The sequence below is a fragment of the Papio anubis genome, chromosome 16, assembly GCF_008728515.1.
Source record: "Papio anubis isolate 15944 chromosome 16, Panubis1.0, whole genome shotgun sequence".
In the NCBI taxonomy this organism is placed as follows: Eukaryota; Metazoa; Chordata; class Mammalia; order Primates; family Cercopithecidae; genus Papio; species Papio anubis.
The window spans coordinates 13,828,151-13,848,056 of NC_044991.1; the positions used below are offsets into that span (position 1 = coordinate 13,828,151).

The window sequence follows — 19,906 nt, forward strand, 5'->3', positions numbered from 1 at the left end:
GGAGAGGGTCCACCAAGCTCCTTGCACCACCATTCTGGGAGTGACACCTGTTTAATTTTTGGCGGATTAGGATAGGAGATTCAGCTCAGAGAAGATGATCCCACTGCTTTGTGTCCCCCTCCTCCTGGATGAGACCAGAGTCCTCCCCCTATTTACAGTGGAGACAACCAACCCCGAGACCTGCCTCCCTGCCCCCACAGAGCAGCAGACACAGGAAGGCAGAGGAGAGCTCCTGACCCTCATCACACAGCCGAGGACTTGGTATTGGTGGGCCTTTGGAGGGCACCCAGAGCAGATCACTTCTGTGGGGCAGGTGGCCAATCGCAGGAAAAGGGGAGCAGTGGGAGGGAGAAGGGATATGGCTTGGGGACCCTCAGGTTTCCCCCCAACACAGGGACAGAGCAAGGAAATGGGGTGGCAGGACAGAGGTCTCAGAGCCAGGGCCCCTGCCAGATATAAATGGCCTCCCCGTGGATGCTCATTAAATTGTATTTTACTCGCATGAAAGACACTCTTTCCCTGAAGCCTGCCCCGTTGAGATGGAATGGTTTATTTAAATCAGATGTAAAGAGTAGAAAGAGACAGATTACAAACCCCATGGGTCCACTGGCCTCAGAGACGGGAAGTCTGCCCATTCCCCCAGGTTTTCCTGGTCCTAATCTCCTCTGAGAGCTGAAGGTTCTTGCTGGTGTCCCCTAACTGCTCCAGGGACACTGTCAGCTCATGGCGTCGTGTTGTAGACCCTGTAGTTGTCCTTCTGCGTGATGTGCAGCTTCCAGGGAAAGAGACGCTTCTGGGAGGGGAGGCCGCGAGCCTTCCGTACCATAAGCACCACGTCCTCATCTGACAGCAACCGAACCAGATCCCCCTCAGCGTCCCGGTAATTCAGGGCGATGTCCTCCCTCTGGAACTCCCGCCTGCATGGGAAAAGTCAGGGATAATCAAAGGGCCTAAGCATGGGGTAGGGGTAGGAAGAGGGGGTAAAAAAGTTTTATGTCCTGAAGCCAGGAGTGAGAAAAGGTCAGAGCCTGACACAAGCCTGTGTCATCCAAATAATCCAACCTCCCATTGTACAGATGGGGATATCGAAGCCTAAAAGGGAGAAGAGGCTGGGTGTGGTGGCTCACACCTGTAATTCCAGCATTTTGGGAGGTCAAGGTGGGCGGATCACCTGAGGTCAGGAGTTCGAGACCAGCCTGGCCAACATGATGAAACCCTGTCTCTACTAAAAATACAAAAATTAGCTGGATGTGGTGGCATGCACCTGTGATCCCAGCTACTCAGGAGGCTAAGGCAGGAGAATCACTTGAACCCGGGAGGCAGAGGTTGCAGTGAGCTGAGATTGCACCACTGCATTCCAGCCTGGGCAACAGAGTGAGACTCCATCTTAAAAAAAAAAAGAGAGAGACTTTCACAGGAAATTAGTGGCACAGCCTGAAGTGTCTTGTGTATAAATGTGCTAAAAGCTTAAGAGTTGTGAAGAAGCGTAGGTTTGACTGGGCACAGAGTAGGGCCGTATAAAGCCTCAGAGAGAAACCTGTGTGAGGCTGAGGAGAACCTTGTAAGGACAGGAACTGTCTGGCCTGGGTGCAGGAAGATGCGCATCCTTCTACTTAGCTGGTGTACATAGAAATTGATCTGAACTTTCTACCAGTAGTTTGACAACGTGGGCCAGAAGGCTGTGAGACTTGCAAATGCTTTAATCCCCAAATCTACTTCTTGAGCATCGTTACAAGGAAATGATCAGATAAGTCATCAAATAGGTGAACTAAGATGGTCTGTACAACGTTGTTTAGAGTAGTAAAAAAGTAGAAGAAATCCTAAGAGGCCAGTAAAAGCACATGACCATATTAATGATGTAGCCACAGAAAGGTTTTGTGCAGCCAAAGTAACTTCTGTGTGTGCATGTGTGTGTGGGGTGTAAGTACTGAAGAAATCTGAGTGTACATCACTAACGAGGGGGGTAAAAATATGAGGTGATTTCACTTCTTCGTATCTTTCTGACATGGTTACTGACATTATATATATATATAAAATGAGTTGCTACAACTTTTACAGTCAGAAACGTAACAGTGCGATTACCGTTCTGTAAAATAACTGTCCAGCAAGGTCCTGGACCTGGGGCGGGTAGTGAGTCCCTGAGGGTGGATGGCTCAAGTCCAAGGCTTTTAGCCAGAGAGACTTTAGCTCCAGCTGCAGATCCGGATCTAAACCCACAACTTGTGTGAGCTCAGCCAAGTCCCCTAACCTCTCTGCGGCTTCCCCACTTGTCTCTAAAGTGGGGAGATGCTACCTAACCTGTAGGACTGGGCTGTGGATAAAACGAGAAGACAAAGTACATGCAAAACCCCAGCACCTTCGTACTAGTGTTTAACATTTCTCCCTGCGCTCTCTTCTCCAGAGTGTCTGGCTCCCCAGCCCCATTCCCAGTCCCTCACCTCGTGAGCTCCAGCAGGTCTTTGAATAGGGGAGTGCTGCTAAGATCTTCCTCCACCGCGATGTCTCTAAGGGGGTGACAGGCTGGGGTAAGGAGGCATCAGGCTGGAAGTGGGGTGTGGGGTGGGGAAAAGGGGAATGAGGCTGGCCAGGCCACCCTGGACGTTGATGTCTTGTTACAGCATTGTGGCTCATCTGGGAGCCACTGGTGGCTTTGGAGTGGGAGAGGGACCCAAGAGAGGGTGATACGAGAGGTGGCGGTGGTAGGGATGGCAGGAAGGCTGGACAGGCCCCTCCCTCCCAGGCCACAAACTTGACAGTGCTGATGGTGTCTTCGTAGAAGTAGCAGCGCAGCCAGTTGGTGGGGTCGTCCTCCTCAGGGAAGTCTTTGAGGATCTTCACGAAGGAGAGAGGGAAGATGCCTGTGGCTCCCCGGACAGTGCCCTGCAGAGGAAGAGAAGGGATGCCAGGCTGGTGAGAGGAGAGGCAGCAGAGCCACACCTCGGAGCCCTCAGCCCCGTTCTAATGACGGGGAAAGGCAGACGAGGTCCTGGTCTTCTTCCGTAGAGGGAGGAGAGAAGGCGAGGAAGTTCACTGAGCTGGTCACTTCTAAGAAGGCTTATATTTGGGTTTTACAATATGTCAGGGTCTGGATTTATGTAGAAAGCTGCTTTTGTCTCACTCATTCACTCATTCATTCAACAAAGACTTCTTGAGAACCAGCCACTTGACAGGCTCTGGGCTCTCAAAATAGATAAAAGTCCTTGGGCCTGGCGCAGTGGCTCACACCTGCAATCCCAGCACTTTGGGAGGCTGAGGTTGGCGGATCACCTGAGGTCAGCCTGGCCAACTGGGCGAAACCCCGTCTCTACTAAACATATAAAAATTAGCCAAGCATGTTGGCGCATGCCTATAATCCCAACTACTCGGGAGGCTGAGGCGGGAGAATCACTTGAACCTGCGGGGTGGAAGTTGCAGCGAGCCAAGATCGCACCATTGCACTCCAGCCTGGGCAACAAGAGTTGAAACTCTGTCTCAAAAAATAATAATAATAATAATAAATAATAAGTCCTTGCCCCCACGGAGTTTCCAGTACGATGGAGAATGACAGGGTGCGCGCGCTGTGAACAATGACCTACCCAACGAGTCCGATGGTGGCAGGTGTTACAGATGAAAATAGAACATGGAAGGAAGAGGATGAGGGATGAGGAAGGGCCTGCTGCTGATCCCACTCACTCATTCATTCATCAGATACAATTGTGCCTCTGCTCTAGACCACGTAGCCACAAATCAGACCCAGACCCGGCCACGGCCTGGGCTTTGGGCACGTGTTCTGTTCATCTTCACAACAACCCTATGGAAGACGGATTATTTACATGCCATTTTGCAAACATATTAACCAAGGCTCAAGGTGGTTCCTTCCCTGCCCCTGAGGCCGGAAGTTAGCTAGCGAACTGATAAGTAGGACTTTCCGGAAAACAGGAAGGCAATACATGCTTTCTATTTCTAGAAAGTGACCCAGAGATACTCCTCAGGCAGCTGTAAGAGCCCTGAATTCCTGAGATGGAAATCTATGATTAGGGTAAAATGGAAACTGCTAAACTGGCTAAACCAGTGGTTACTACAAGCTCCTCTCCAGGGCCTGGACGCCAGGGACCCAACCCAACTCTTAGAGGTCCTGGGACCCCCGGGAGCTGACCCTGCCTCTGGGTCTGTCCCAGAACCTCCTTCAGGCACTCCCCACAGGAGCACTAAGTCTGAAGACAGGACCTAATATGAAAGGCTGGCCCCAGGCCAAGGCCCAACACAGCCACTTCCCACCTCCACTCACTGAGTGAGAACGGAGCCCTTCTGTGGGCCACGCTGGGACAAAGCAGTGACTGGGAAAGGCCCTGGCTTTGAAGTTTCATTTAGGTCTCCTAATGACCCTAGTACCTGGCCAGGCGCCACACATTCAGGCTCTGGGGCGAGCCCTGGCCATCTACTACCTCCTTTACCCCTTCCAGGAAGCCGATGAAGAAACATTTACAGAAAAGGAAACCACAAGTTTGAGCAAGTTTCCAAAGGTCCACAAAGCTAGTGAAAAACAGAGCTAGGAAATGGCCCAAACAGGCTGACTCTGAGTTCGCGCTCTTCATCAGCAGCTTTTATTGCTGCAGGCAGGGTGTGGACTGTTGTCCCATATTACACAAGTGGCTGCGATTTCGCCGCTCAGGAGCAAATTATCTGGACAGCCATGTGGTTGCTGCAACTTAGCAGTGCTGCTGGCATCTAGTGGAGAGGCCGGGATGTTGCTGAACACCCTGCAATGCTCAGGACAACTCCACAAGGGACCATCTGGCCCCAGTGTCAATAGTGCCCCTGCTGAGACACCCACTGCAGACCAAGAAACTAAACTCAGTAGGTGAACTTACTTGCCCTAAGCAGCCCATTTTTCAGGGTCAGAACCAAAGACAAGTGCATGGGCTCCAGAATGTTCTGCTCCCACCGAACATCTGCCTCCCCAAAGGCTGTGTCCTGCAGGCTCCCCAACTTGCCTGGATCTCCAGGACTATCCTCAGATTGCATCTCTTCCTTGAGGCCTTCTAAGATGGTCCTCAGTCTCTGAAGCACACAATGCCTGAGGCAACCTCACCTCCAGCCTCACCTCTAATCTCAGCCTAATCTTACCTGCATTCTCACCTCCATCCTCACCTCCACCCTCACCTTCATCCTCGACTCCAAACTCCCTCCCATCCTCACCTCTAATCTCACCTCCAAACTCACCTTCCTCACCTGTATCCTTACCTCCATCTTTGCCTCTAACCGCATCTCCATCTCACTTCCATTCTCATTTCCATATTCACCTCTAATCTTACCTCCACTCTCACCTCCACCCTCACCTCCACCCTCACCTCCATCCTCACCTCCATCCTCACCTCCACCCTCACCTCCATCCTCACTTCTGAACTCACCTCCAGCCAGTCTTTGTTGATCCGACTGAGGAGGAAGATCACATCTCCGACTTTGAAATTCAGCTCCAGTTTGCTGTTTCCAGTGAAGTCAAATAGAGCCTGAGGAGAAGCATGCAGTAAGGAAGGAAGGAGAAAACACTCACTGAGTTCCTACAGAAGTGCCTTACATACTTTAGTCTCCCATTTTACAGATGTAGAAACTGAGGCTCGGGGAGCATAAGCGACTTGTCTGAGGCCATCTCATTTTTTAGTGGAGGAGCTGGGAATTGAACCCAGGTCTCCCTGACTCTAGGTTGGGTGCTCCTTCCAGACCTGGTGGGGGTGAGCACACACGGAAGGGTTCGAACTCTCTGGGCTGAGCACCCACCCTGGTCCCCAGGCTTCATCGCAGGCTGGGCCTTGTCTGAGTCATCTCTGCGGCTTCCATGCCTAAGGCAGGGCCGACTCAGAGGAGGCTCAGGCAAACTGACCGGAGGAGCGTACGGATGGAAGCATTCCCCTCTGGCTCCACACGCTGGTCACATTCCCTCCCCTTAGCTGGGCTCTGGGATGCCCAGTGGCAGAGGCTGAGGTTGTAACCCCTTCCTTCCTCCAGATGCTCAGCACTCTCCCAGGCACACAGCAGCGCCCAGCAGGAGAGGCCCAGTGGCTGGCATGTGGGCCAAGACCGATGCCCAAAGTGTGAGAGCCTGGCCAGCACGGGGGTGGGGGATACCTCTGCTCTCGGAGCTGCCATGTGGTCAACGCTGTTGCCTTGCGGGGACACACTCTTGCTGTGGAGAGAGAAGAGGGGCTTGTTAGCCCTGTGATTCTCTCAGGGCCCAGCTTCCTGCTTCTGTGTCCAGAGGTGCCCCTTGCAAGGAGCGGGGAAGGCGAGGGAGAGAGAAGATGCTGAAATGTGGCTGCAATTCCTTCTCCAGGTGGGCACACTTGTCCCCAAATCCTCACAACCACTTTGGAGGTAGGGTTGTTCTCCCTTCTTTATGGACCAGGAAGCCAGGCTCAGAAAGCAGGTGGGGAAGGGGATACATGCTCATTCCATGCCTTTCACTTGCCAAAGTGTTCAGATTTGTTCGTTTCTCTGCTCCCTACAACTAAGCTCTGATGTAAATGTGACCGTTGTAATTTTTCAGCAGAGGGAAACTGAAGGTTGGAGAGGTAAAGTGCCTTGCTCTGGGGCCCGTGGCTGCCACGTGGCACAGCTGGAATTAAGACACACCTGACTGTGTGCACAGGGGAGATGCCAGGCATGGAGAGGACCCTTGGAGACATTGGTGGGAGGAAGCGGAGGGAGGAGCTGGTGGGGAACTCAGGAGTTCCGTCCTGCTTTTTCCAGAATTGTTAGTAGCAGCAACCTGGGCTTTGGAAGTCAAGCAGTCTATGAGTGGCTGAATTTTTGGTGGGAGGGATGGGATTTTTGGAATAAGGGAGGAGCAGGAGGCCAGCGTGATACAACCAGAGCCACAGCTGGCCCCACGGAGCTCCAACACACCAGGGAGAAGGCATTCCCAGAGCTGCTCAGAGAATGTTTGTGGATAAGGCAGCTCTTCCCTCCTCTCTGCCCCCAATTCTTTCCAGAAACCCAGAGCTTCTGGGTCATCCCCAGTGGTTGCTATGGCACCAGACTCTCCAGAGTCAATATCCCAGTCCTTGTCTTCCAGTCCTTATGATCACATTGAAAGGCACACACCCTCTGTCCCTCCAAACCTGAACACTACTTTCTAAACCCATTGAATAAACCAAATCACCCTGGAGTGTCCAGGGATATGGCTGATCTGTATTTTCCTTCTCTCCTTTTGGGGAAAAGAGATGCTTTTCCAGCAGGGACCCAGGGCTCTGGCCATGTGGAAGCCCAGGGGCTGGTCACTTACACTTTCCGGGTGCGCGGGCGGAGCCGGCGGAGTGCCTGGGGCACCTGCTCTGAGTCATAGGGTGACTGGTAAAAGAAGATCCGGACGTCCTCGTCCATCAGCACCCAGACCGGCAGGCTGAGCAGGCTCTGTGTGGGTGAGACAGCAGAACCGGTGGGGTAGTCAGCAGAAGGATCTGGACACCCCAGCCCGGATGTCCCATCCCCAAGCCCTGACATCAGCCCACCTCTCTTTACTAATGCATGTTGCCTGATAGCAGAAACACGTTGTTTAAAAAAAATAAGAAAACTCAGCATGCTGAAGGCAACACTTCACAAGCTCTGCTCCTGGGTCCAAGGTCACGAGAGGGACCAGGGGCTTGAGAAGAGTCCCTTCAGAAAAGACTTAAAGTTTTCCAGAAACAGCAATAATGGAGATGACAAGTAACATGATCTGGTGGTGACTTCACCAGGTGGGTATCACATGCATGCCCTTGCTCCATCTCATGGCATCCCATGAGTTAGGATCAGAGAGGTGAAGGGATCTGCCCAAGACCACACAGCCTAGCAGGGGACAGAGCTGGGGCACCCAGAGCCGTCTGTCACTAAAGGCTACCCAAAGCTCAAGGTGAGACAACAGTCGGTGGGGGTGGGGGCTCCCAAAATAACCCAAATTAACAATAGTTGGTGGTATTATAGCCTACAAAATGCTTCCTGATACTTTATCTCATATCATAGTTAGGGAAACTGAGGCTTGGAGAGGGAAGTACCTGGCCCTGAAGAGCAGAGCTAAGTGGCAGGACCCAGACTTGAGCCCTAGTGTCCTTGTTTCATCCAAGCTGGTTACACCCACCACGATGCAAAGACCTTGAAGTTGTGAGGACGCAAGCACCAAGCGCCTGGCGGGGTCATCTCACCAAACTCCAAGCACACGGGTCTGGGGACACTGAGGTTGGCTTTGGGTACTGAGGCCCCAGAGGCACCCAGAGCCCTGCAGAGGATCTCATGGGGGCAGCAGGTTGAGGTGGGGTCGGGGAACTTTGTCCGAGAGGAACTGGCGATGCAGAGTCGGGAAAAGGCTGTCATATGGGCACAGCCTGGGAGGTGTTTCAGGAGCCAGGGGCTCCTGGGATCGAATCTCAGCTCTTCCTGTCACCAGCTGGGTGGCTTTGGGCAAACCTGGCTCCAGATAGTCATTAATAAAATGGGGACAATAATAGCCTCTCCCTTGTGGGATTGTGTGAGACTTAAATAAGTAAATATATGCGTAATCCTTAGAACAGGCGTATAACAGGTGCCCATCAAAGTTGGATATCATCATTGTTACTGTCATTTTCATTACAATGAGGCACAGTGGGTAAGAGCTGAAACCCTGGGGTCACAGAGATGTGAGTAGTTCAAATCTCATCCCACTACCTAACTGCTCTGTCACACTTAACTCACAAGTTACTGGGGAATTAAATAAGATTATTCATGTATCCATAAACGTGTATCAAGAGCTTTCTGGTTGCCAGTCAAAGCTCTTCACGTAGTTCCAGGCAATTGTCATTATCACGTGATTCACATTCTTCATGACGGCAGGGTGAGACCAGTGGGTAGGACTTACGGAGAGTTGGGCTTTTCTCATAGCTGCCCAGACAAGCAGCCTGGGTCAGGGCAGAGTGGTAGTGAGCTCCCTGTCTCTGAGGGTATGCAAGCACAGGATGGGGTGGCCGTGGCAGAGATTCCTGCACTGAATGGTCTCTGACTTCCAGGAACCCAATCGGACACAAAGAGGCAGAGATGGATCCTCTGGGCTGCTGGTTGCTAAGACCAGGTGTGGAATGAGGAGCCCCAGTTTCCCAGCCTCACCTCCTACCTTCTCTTCCTCTTTCCCTCCATCCCTCCAGAGTCCACTCCCCTATTCTAGCCCAGGGGGAGAAAGGTGGAGCCTCAGCCACCCTGAAGGAGCAGCTGGAGCCCACTCAGCTTCCCTCCCTCCCTCTTCCCTGCTCAGAGCCCAGGATTCCTGCAGCGACCTGCTCTCTCCTCCTTCCTCCTACCTCCTCTGCCCTCCATCTGCTCCCTTCCTCCATCAAGAGTCAAGATCTCTCACATTCTGGAAGCAGGTTCACAGTTTACAAAGCACTTTCTCATCCTGTTCTCGACAGATCCCAACTTCACTCCTGTGATACTAGAGGGCACTGCTCCATTTCACAGGTGTGAAAACCAAGGCCTAGAGAGGATGGGCAACTCACCCCAAATCACCCAGCCAGTCAATGTCAGAGTCAAAACTAAAGGACCCTATAGTCCAGTGCTCTTCAGCCGTGAGGACGCCTCTGGGCTGGGAGGAGGGCTTCCCTTGCCAAGCTTCCTGAGGTCGCTATCAGGCCTCTAGTGACGGTGCACTCACTGCCACCTCAGGAGGAACACTGCCCCTTTCCTGGATGGCTCTGGCTGGTGGAAGTCCTTTCCGGGCCACCTTGGCCTCTGCCTTTAAGATACTCCTTCCTCTATGCTCCCATCTCATAGAGATGCAGAGTTTGCAGGTCGGAGAATACACAAGGACCCCCAGCCAAGACCCATGAGTGTAGCTAAAATCCAGCCCATGCTCAGGTGAGGGGGTGTGTTGTTCCAGAGGAGACCTTCTCTAGTTTTCACAAAGATGCTACGTGAGTAACTTGTGGCCTGCTTGGCCACACCCCCATGATGGAGGCACACATATGTCTCCGTGTGATCTTACGATCCACCTGTTGGCATTCCCATGGGACAGTGGGTACCTTGGGGGCAGGCTCTGTATGGAATTCACCTTTGTATCTTAACACCTGGCATAGACATTTACCTGTGGGCTTAGAGCATTAAATGAAGACTTGTCAATTCCAAGTGTGGCTCCTGTACCTTCTCCATTGCTCCTGCTCCTATCCCTGGAACCCTAAGGACGCATCCTGTTTTTCTCCCCAGACCAGGCCTTTAGGGATTGAAGATGGGGCCATCAGAGCCAGAGAGCCAGCTCCAGTTCCCAAAGCCATACACATGGATGGTACTTGGGCTGCCCCACCAACACTCCATGCCCTTCCACGTGCCAAGGTGGCAAGACCCACTGGTACCTTCATGTAGGCGTTGAGGGCAGGTATCCGCATCTCAGCGATCTCCTGTTTCACACCCATGTAGACTTTGGCTGAGAAGAGACAAACAGCTGTCCTAGAAGCCTGGCCCAACACGGCCCCGGGGTTCAGGGCTGCCCCTGCAGGCCAGGAACCCTGGCCGGAGCCCCTTCCCGATGGCTCAGCATTCTTCCCTGTTATCTTTTCACAGTGCTGAAGTGGCCACTCTGGCACCACCCAACTTTCATCCTCTGAGTTGTGCTATCACCAGCTGATATTTTTCTTGTCTTATTTTTTATTTACTGCCTGTTCATCCAAACACACACACACACACACACACACACACACACGACTCTTAGTTCAAAGACAGCAGGATTTTCATCTGCTTGGCTCACAGCTGTACCCCCATCACCCAGGACAGTGGCAACACTGGTTGCACATTCAAGCTGCTCGAGGAGCTTGTAAATATCTCACTGTGTAGCACTTGCCCCAGAACAATTAAAAGAGAATCTCTGGGGGTGGGACTCAAGAACCGGGATTCTTTCCATCTCTCAAGGCACTTCCACATACCACCATAGTTAAGAACCATGGGTCTAGAATCATGCCCAGATGAATTAACATTTGTTGAGTGGATGAATGAACAATTCCTCAAGCTCAAAGGCAGAGGGTTCTGGAGGAAAAGGCAATATGATGGGCTACCAAGAGACAAATGTCTCCTCCAGGTGCCTTCAGGTGGGCGCACTGGTGGAACCATTCACCTAGAGAACCCCCACGAGGAAGCAAGCCTGAAACTTGCCTGGCTCCTGGTGTTCAGGAGATGGACAGAGGTGGTGGTGGCGGCGGTAGGAGGCACTGGGCTAGAGCTAGACATTTGGGAGTTAGGAGCAAGAAGGTGACAATTAAAGTCCCAGACATGGGTCAGTTTGCCAGGGTGAGTGTTTGGACTGAGAAGACAAGGCAGGGGACAGAGGATGTCCGCTCAGAGGATCCCCACCTTCCAAGGAGCAGCAGAGAGGTTGATTCTGTAACACAGAAGCTGAAGGAGTCTCTAGTAAGGTAGGAAGGGTATTGGGAGACACTGGTGCCTCCGGAGGTTGGAGAAACCTTAACAGAGGAAGGAGTGGGGTGTGAAGATGAGGCTTGGCACTGGTCATGGAAGCCAGAATCGATGGGTCATGGCTCACCTCACCATGAGCGGAATTTCTGTGGAGTAGTCAGAGCTAAACCAAGCTGGGAGGATGGCCATGCCAAGGTGAGACAGTGCGCAAATGTGATTGCCAAAGGAAGAAGAAAGAGATCTTTGGGGGTCCTGTGGGCACGGAGGCTCAGGGAGGCTTGCTGTAAGAATGCTGTTTCACGGCTCAGGATTGTTTAACGACAGAAGAGGGTTGAGGCTGTGGAGACGCTTAGCAGAGGAAGTTGGTATATCAAGGGAAAGATGAATATACAAGGAAAAGGAGGAGTAGATTGTCAGGGGAAAGCCCCAAAAGAGAGAGGAGGGAAAGTAATGGAGCCTGAGAGGGGAGGCTGGCTTAGAGCAGGCAAGAGTTCTGGGGGGAGCTTCAAGTTCCTTGACGGGGCTGGATGAGAAGGAGCGGGGTCATATGCTGAGACAGAGAGACAGGGACAGAAAAAACAAGCTGGAGGTGGGGTTGGAGCCCTGAGGCTTGGAGAAGGGAGACAGTGGTCCCTGTCTCTGGCCCACAGGGCATGAAGAGCGCCACTGAGACCACCCCCTTGTAACCCATTCGTGATGGGGTTTCCTCCCACGGGGCAGGTGCTAAGCAACTAAGGGCTTGGCGCTGTCCAAGGTGGATGTTAGGATCCAGCTGGGGAGGAAGGACGAGGAGACCAGGGGGCGAGGGGACTGTTTGTAAGCAGAGGTGTGAGGCTACCCAACTTCCTGGCAGGACAGGGGAAGAAGGAGAGCCACAGGGACGCTAGAAGCCAAGACTATAAAGTCAGAGGGCTGATCTCGTGGGAGGAAGCTGAGGGCAGGCAGGGAGGTGAGTCAGTGTGTTTAGGGACCAGACTGGTGGATTCCTGTCTCTAAGGAAGGGAGGCCGGGTGCTGACGTGCTCCAGACTGTGGCCTCCTGGTAGTGGACAGCAGGAGCGAGTGGCCACCACTGTCATCAGAGCTCCAGGGCTGTGAGGCTAGAGTGCTTGGGGTGGAAGCCACAATGTGAGGCAGGGGGAGCCGTGTGGGGAGGGCTTGGCAGTCCATGACTGCCGGGAGTGGGGGCTATAAACTACATGAACAGTTTTCACTGGGGTTGAGATCAAATCACGGAAGAGTGTCAGGGGCCATGGAAGGAAGGAGAGTCAGCAGCTCTGCAGCGGTAGGACAGGAGTGGCTGCCTACCTGGGAGTGTGGGCAGGGTACAGGCCAGGGTGCTACTCTTGCTGTCTGGCCCAAAGCGCTCCTCCAGCTTGCTCTGCAAAGCATAGAACTGGCGGTAGCGGCGGTAGATGAGGTACTTGGATCCTCCTTTCGTCTTCACCTCGATGACGAAAACCTAAGGAGGACAGGGTTTGTGGGGAGGGCTCAGGGGCCAGGAGCAGAAGCCAAAAAAAGGCAGAGGGGAAAAGGGGAGGAGGATAAGGATGCAGAAGGGTCTCTGGAGAAGGAGACCCGTGTCAAGTCAAAAGGCTGGAGCCCCAGAAGCAGACGAGTTTGCTAAAAAACAAAAACAAAAACAAAACAAAACAAAACTGGAGAAAGAGAGGAAGTGAGACCTAGTGTTAGAGGCAAGAGCCCTTGGAAATAGGCCAAACACGTACTCAGGCCCAAGAAATGAGGAGCCATGCCTTGGAGGTCGTGGTGCAGAGTGAACCTACCCCTGGCTGTGTTGCAAGTGCAGGATGCCCCCTCCATCTGTGTCTGAATATGACAGGGGTGTTGTGGGGGCAACACTAAAGTCCCTCACCCCCGACTCTCCAGGTGGAGGTTCAGAGGTCAAAGGACGCAATCAGGATTTCTCAAACTTAGTACCATGCTGGGGCCGGATAGCTCTTTACCGGGGACAGGGCTGTCCTGTGCATGGTGGGGAGTTTAGCAGCACCCTGGATTCTACCCACTAGATGTGAAATAGACCTACCCCAAGATGCAATAATCAGAATCTCCCAGGGTAATGTCAAATGGGCAAAACTGGTCCTGTTGAGAGCCACTGAGATAGAAGTTAAGAGATCAGAGAATTGGAGGTTCAGAGGTCAGAGGACAAGGTTCAGAGGTCAGCTGGGTGGAAGTTCAGAGGTTCTAGGGTGAAGGTCCAGGAGTCTCTCTTACAAAGTGACTGGTGAAGCCTCTCTTCTCCTCGATGTCAGCGATGTTGGCTGAGATGGCAACATCATCCGGAAGCTGTTCAAAGTCACTGTGCGTAGCAGAGGAAAAGAAATCCTGGTTATCACTCTGATGTATTTTGTGGGCCCACCGGATATGAGGTAGAGTGCAAAGCAAACCGATGTTGTGGATCCAACATTCGTCTCTTCGCACCCCTTCCCAGGCCAGGTCCTGCCACTGACCCTGGGAATATGGAGACAAGAAGACACAGTCCAGGCCTTGAGTGTAGGAATAGGAGGCTGGCGGCCTTACTGAGTATAGGAATGGGAAGCTGGCGGCCACGTTGAGTGTAGGAATGGGAAGCTGGCGGCCTTACTGAGTGTAGGAATGGGAAGCTGGTGGCCACGTTGAGTGTAGGAATGGGAAGCTGGTGGCCACGTTGAGTGTAGGAATGGGAAGCTGGCAGCCATGTTGAGTGCAGGAATGGGAAGCTGGCAGCCATATAGCAATAGCCAAATTATAGTCTAATACATTGCTGTCCATTGCACCATGATGGGTCTGAGCCAAACATCACCATCCAGCTCCTGTTTTCCAGCCTCCCTTGCAGTTAGGAGCAACCATGTGACCTGTTCTGGCCAATGAGACCTAAGAGGAGGCGTGGTGCAGGGGGCTCCCCAGAGTGCTCACATATCATTGCCTTTTTGAGGATTTCCCCAACCTGGGCACAATTAGGCAGTCTCTCTATGGGGCACTCCCCAGAGTGCTTGCTTTCCTGATCCCAAGGGATGAACAAGCTCAGTATGGTCTACCCCTTTGAAAGCAGTCTTGAAGCAAGTGTGACATCCAGACCTACAGCAGCTATGTTGTCTCCATGAAGCAAGACATGAGAAAGGCTGAAGGAATCTCTGGGGTGCTAGTCCTAATGTCACTGGCCTACAGAACCAACTATGGCTTACCTCTGGCCTTTTTTTTTTTTTTTTTTTTGAGACAGAGTCTTACTCTGTTCCCCAGGCTGGAGTGCAGTGGTGTGAGCTCAGCTCACTGCAACCTCCGCCTCCCAGGTTGAAGTGATTCTCCTGCCTCAGCCTCCCAAGTAGCTGGGATTACGGGGCAAGCCACCACACCCAGATGAGTTTTGTATTTTTAGTAGAGACGGGGTTGCACCATGTTGGCCAGGCTGGTCTCAAACTCCCGACCTCAAGTGATCTGCCTACCTCGGCCTCCCGGGACTTCTTGTTAGGTGACCAAATAATTAATCCCCTGTTTGTTTAAGCCATCGTCAGTTCCTCCATTCCCTGCAGCCTAATGCATTTCCAACAGACACATTACCGATTTCTTGTTGTTCCTAAGTTATGATCGGGAGAGGCTGGGTACTGTTTGGATGTGGAGGTAAAAGAAAAGGCACTGTCAAGAGTGACACCCACACTTCTGGCCGGGAATGGGGGGGCAGGGTGGATGGACTCAGTTTGGGGCATGCTAATTTGAGAGGCCTGTTGTATAGCTCAGGATCTCAGCATGGGAGGTCTCAGCTAAAAGGGGCGAGGTAGGAATAACCTTCTGCCTGTGGCTTGTGGCTGAGACCCCCGCTCCTGACACGGTGAAGAGCTATCAGGGAACAGAGGAGGGGTCTGAGAGGGACAGATAGGGGAAGAGGAAACAGACTTCCAAGGAGTGGGGGAAAGCACTGCCAGGAGTCTCTGAGGGGTCACTGAGTTCAGTCACTTGGAGACAGACAAGGAAAAAACAAGGAGTAACTATGATTCTTCTGGTGCAGCAAGTGGGAAACGGGAGAGAGTGGCAGGGGCGGCAGTGGTGGGGGGATTGCAGGGGCTGCCAAGTCCCAGACCCCAGAGCTGGCTGGGACCTCAGGAGTCTATACACCCTAGTCCCAGTCCACGCCGGACCCACATGACCTGGAATCTGAGGCTGCATCAGAACTCAGGGGGCTGCCACCCGGAGGTGACTCAGGGTAGCAGTGGGCAGGTAGTGGAAATCCCCCTGCCCAGCCCCACTCACTTTCTACACTTGCTCCCTCGGTGATACCCTTGGGAGAAGCTTCCTCCTCCACTTTCTCCCCTGAGGCTGTGCTTGTCCTGGGTAATTTCCTCTGCAGTATGATACGGTAGGAAGGTGGGGGTGGGGGGCGCACGGGAAGGAACCTAAAGGGTAGAAACAGCCCTGAGCAGGGCAGCAGGCAGGTTGGGTAATAAGAACGACAGCTACCTATTTCCTGAGGTCACCAGGTGCTCTTCTAAGACAGTGTCACCTTTGTACAGATCAGGAGACTGAGGCATGGTAAGTTTAGCCCAAGTAAAGTCGGGAAGCTGGGATTTGAGCCCAAGCAGTAGTAGTCTGGCTCCAGAGATCTGTTACCGAACACTGCCATACTGCCCCGCACTCTGAGCCTCCCAGCAACGTGCTGTGTGAACTTAAAAAAAATCCCAGCCCATCTCGGCCTGTGTCCCCATCTAAACTAATTATAATTTTAGCAAACCTGTATGTGGCACTGCCTGTGGGCCAGACACTGTTCTAAGCCCATTAAGACATATGGGCTCCTCAGATCTCACAGCTCCAAGGAGAAAGGAAGGGGATACTGGACACTAAACAGATAATGACATAATTCAAATGGGCATAGTGCTGGGAAGGAAAAGCACATGGCATTTTGAACTATAACAGGAGCACGGCCATTATTCTATTCCCTCAAAGAATCAATCACGCAGCAGATAGGAGAGATTGGGAGCAGGAGCTTGTACTATGGAGGCTCATGTGCTGTCAGAGGGCGTCCTTGGGCTGAGGGTGGTCAAAGAGGGCTTCCCAGAAGAAGCAGCGCCAGTGGTCAGCCGGGAAAAGCAGAGAGGAGTTGGTCGCAGGACGGCATGAAAGGCCTTTCAGGCAGGGGGAACAGCAGGTGCAAAGGCCACAGCTGTGCAAGAGGGGCAAGTTCAGGGAACTGCAGGGAGCTGAGCACGGCTGGAGCACAGAGAGGGAGGCGGGACGTGATGAGAGACCAGCCGGAGAGACAGGCAGGGCCCGCTCATGAGGCGCCTTGATGCCTCGCAGACACATTGGCAGATGCTCGAGGCACAGTCACAGCATTGGGGACAAGAAGATCAAGCTCCCTTGGGAAGATTCCTCCCTGTGCTCCGCTCCTTCCTTCCTCTGTAAAATGGGGACAGGAGAAGAACTTATGTCTCCGGGTGGTCCTGCAGTCCCATCTGTAACAAACACAGCCCTAAAATCCCCACAAGGGCAGGGACTCTGCTCACCCTACATCCCAATGCCCAGAACAGAGCCCGGCATACAGTAGGTGCTCAGTACTGCTCAATACACAGCCACTACTCTCGTCTGCATTTATGGAGTTTTTTGATGGGCAGCATGAGAATGGCCTGGCTGCCTGCGGGGCAGGCAAGAAGAGCAGCAAACCCAACTGGAAGTCCCCCGGAGTATCCGCTCCCTTAGGGACCTCACCCAGGCCCTGCTGGGCCAGGACAATCTGCCTCAAGACACACTCACGTAGTTCACGGACTTTGGAGCCTGGCCTGGGGGAGGCTTTGAAGCCTGACCCAGGGGAGGCTGAGGTTGGAAGAATCCTTGGAGGGCAGCCAGGGCAGCTTTTCTGGCACCTGGCACACAGTAGGTGCTCAAAGCATGTCTGTTGGAACCGAACTTGCCACCCCTGAGGCAGCCCTCCCCATCTTTGGATGTCTCGCCTTGGGGTTCTAGAAAGTCCTGCTGCGCCAACCTGTGCCCTCTCCTCGTACTCTCTGCTTTGACCTCAAGCAGAACAATCCAGGCTCACTTTCAGATAAGGCCTTCGAGGTACAGGAAGACCCGTGCCCCCAGTACCTGGCTCAAGGCCTCATGAAAAGCGGTCCCTCCCCGTCCGAGGGCGAAGGCAGCTGAAAGGGGACAGGGAGCAGGGGAGGGAGCACACAGTGCTGCTGGCCAGCTCTCAGGGTCATCCCCTGAACCCTGTACCCCGGAAAGCAGGAAGTGCCCAAGCCTCAAACAGCTGCTGTTTCCGGAAGGTTCGAGTTTGCGTGCGGCTGGGTCCACCAGGAGCATGTGTGGGGAGGAAGGAATTGAGGTCGGACAGCCTTACCCAGCTCCTGCACCCTGCTCTGAGGCTCAGGAAGGCCACGCAGGCTCCCCTCTAAGCATTTGCTTCTGCTGCCCTTGCCCCCACACACCCCTCAGGTTCTACTTCCAGCCCCTGGCCCCACCGTGGGCCTTCTGTTCCCCGTGTAGGCCCACACCAGCCTGGCCTGTCTCTGGTGACCCCGAGTGGCCTCCACCTAGGTAACAGGGGTCACCTGCTGTGCCAGTCCAGGGGGTGCAGGGGCCAGGCTCTGTGTCCTCAGGGCCCCTGTAGCTCAGAGCGCAGGCCTAGCTACTAAGGAAGAATTCTGAAAACACTTCCCAAGCGACGAGGCTAGACGCTGGTGAGGCTGTGCTCCAAGCCCCAGCCTTGCCAGTCACTCTCTGTGACCCTGAGTAAGTCTCTTATCCTCCCTGGGCCTCAGATTTCTAAATTGTACAATGGCAAGGTTGGACTAGAAGAATCTAAGACATTTTTCACCTCAAAGATCCATCCATTCATTCATGTATTCATTAATTTAGCAATATTTATTGAGCCCTTGGTCCTGGTGCTCAACAAGGATGAGCTACCTTCTAGGGATACAGCAGTGATCAAAACAGACAAAACGTCTCATGGAGCTTGCTTCTCATGGGGGAGCCAATGATAAAGAAAAAAATAATAAATGAGCATGTAATATTATTCCAGTAATATAAGAACTAGGCAGAAAAGGGAAATAGGGCAAAGGGTCAGACAGCAATGAGGTAAAGGCAGTCAGGAAGGCTTCTCAGAGGAGGTGACATTTGAGGCAAGCCCTGATTAGAGGAAGAACAAGCCAGATTCTGTGAATTCTGTTTGCATAGAAGATGGAAAGTCATTGCTGATCCCCATGTGAGGCAAAGGGCCCCAGTCTGGGACCCAGGACACCTGCATTTCTCTCCAGACACGGCCAGTCACTCATTGTGTGACCGTGGGCAAGTCACTCCCACTCTTGGAGCCTCGGTGTTCTCATTTGTGTCTGAGGGTGGTGAGCCACAGCTCAAAGTTTCCTTAAAGCAGTTCTGAGAGGCTGCATTTCTGAGTATTTGGGTTCTGACTCAACCCCAGCCTCTCATGTTGATCAGGGACTGCAGAAGGACTGGCCTTTTTCCCCAAGGCCTATCAGGAGCAGTGAGAAGGCCCGGGGGCGGCCACACCCCGGCACTCACCTCTCGGCCCGCAGCTGCTGGGCCACGGCCATGGTGGGCGATGGTCCCAGGGAGCAGGTGGAGAGTCTCGCCCAGCCAGTCCCAGGCTGAGTTCACCTCTCACTTCCTCCAGCCACCCTGCGTCTCCTCTCAGCCTGCGGTCCTGGGAGTCCCCAAGAGCTGCCTTTGGGGAGGCTCAGGCCTGCTTCTCTCCACTCTGGCAGAGGCTCCTCCTCCAGGCTTTCTGGGCCTAGCCTGTGACCCACACTTCCTCTTACCTCACCTCCCAGCTGCACAGAAATTAAGGAAGTGGACCCTCGGGTGCCAGGTTTGCAGGAATCCACTTCCTTGATGCCAGTCCTTGGCACTAAGCCTCAGTTGGGTATCAGAAGTTGCTCCATCAGAGATGGGGTCCCAGCCATCAGGGGGTCTTGTGACCTTGGGGAGTCACTTCTCATCCTCTGGCCCATCAAACCCAGCCCTTGTTCTCTTACTGCCAAGCCTTTGCCTGAACTCTTCCCCAGGCCTGGAATGCTGGTCTCCATTTTCCTGTGATCCCTTAGGCCCAGAGTAAATGCCACCCCCTCCAGGAAGCCCTCCCGGTTCCTCTGGCCTCTGTCGTCCTAGAGTGTGAAGTTTGGTTTATGCTCCCTGGCACTCTGGGAGTGCCTTTCCTCATCCTTAGATGTCCATGTCTAGCCAATCCTCTTTCACAGGGCTGCCAATCAGTGAGTTTCACCCTCCCTGCTTAAACTCTCCTGCCTCATCACCCTGTGCTCAGGAGAAAGTCCAGAGTCCTTGCCCTGCCTGCCTCCTATGCCCTTGAGGCCCTGCAGCCTTCCCCAACCTCCACTCCTGAGCTCCCTTTTTCTCACTGGCCTCCTTTCCATTTCTAGAATGTTCTAAGACGTCCGCCCCAAGGCCTTTGTGCATGGTGTTCCCTCTGCTGGAATGAGCTCTTCACTGCCTCCTTTGCATCTCGGCTTAGAAGTTACGTCTTTAGTGAGAGCTTCTCTGACCGCTCACCCTAAATTAAGGCC

General features: G+C 53.2%; 1 protein-coding gene across 2 annotated transcripts; it reads right to left on the reverse strand.

Moving 5' to 3' along the window:
- Positions 1 to 529: 529 nt before the first annotated feature.
- NCF4 (neutrophil cytosolic factor 4) lies at positions 530 to 19,125 on the reverse strand. 2 transcript variants are annotated; one of them, XM_003918660.4, is made up of 10 exons: positions 18,888 to 19,119; positions 13,611 to 13,695; positions 12,687 to 12,840; positions 10,326 to 10,396; positions 7,262 to 7,389; positions 6,106 to 6,163; positions 5,391 to 5,489; positions 2,750 to 2,880; positions 2,439 to 2,504; positions 530 to 917 (listed from the first exon to the last, which is right to left on the reverse strand). In XM_003918660.4, exons 1-10 carry the CDS (start codon positions 18,917 to 18,919, stop codon positions 722 to 724), a joined length of 1,020 nt encoding a protein of 339 aa, XP_003918709.1. In that variant the 5' UTR covers positions 18,920 to 19,119; the 3' UTR covers positions 530 to 721. The 2 variants fall into 2 exon arrangements, with proteins under 2 accessions (XP_003918709.1, XP_009197059.2); XM_009198795.3 differs by having other exon boundaries at positions 2,439 to 2,880; positions 18,888 to 19,125.
- Positions 19,126 to 19,906: the final 781 nt, after the last annotated feature.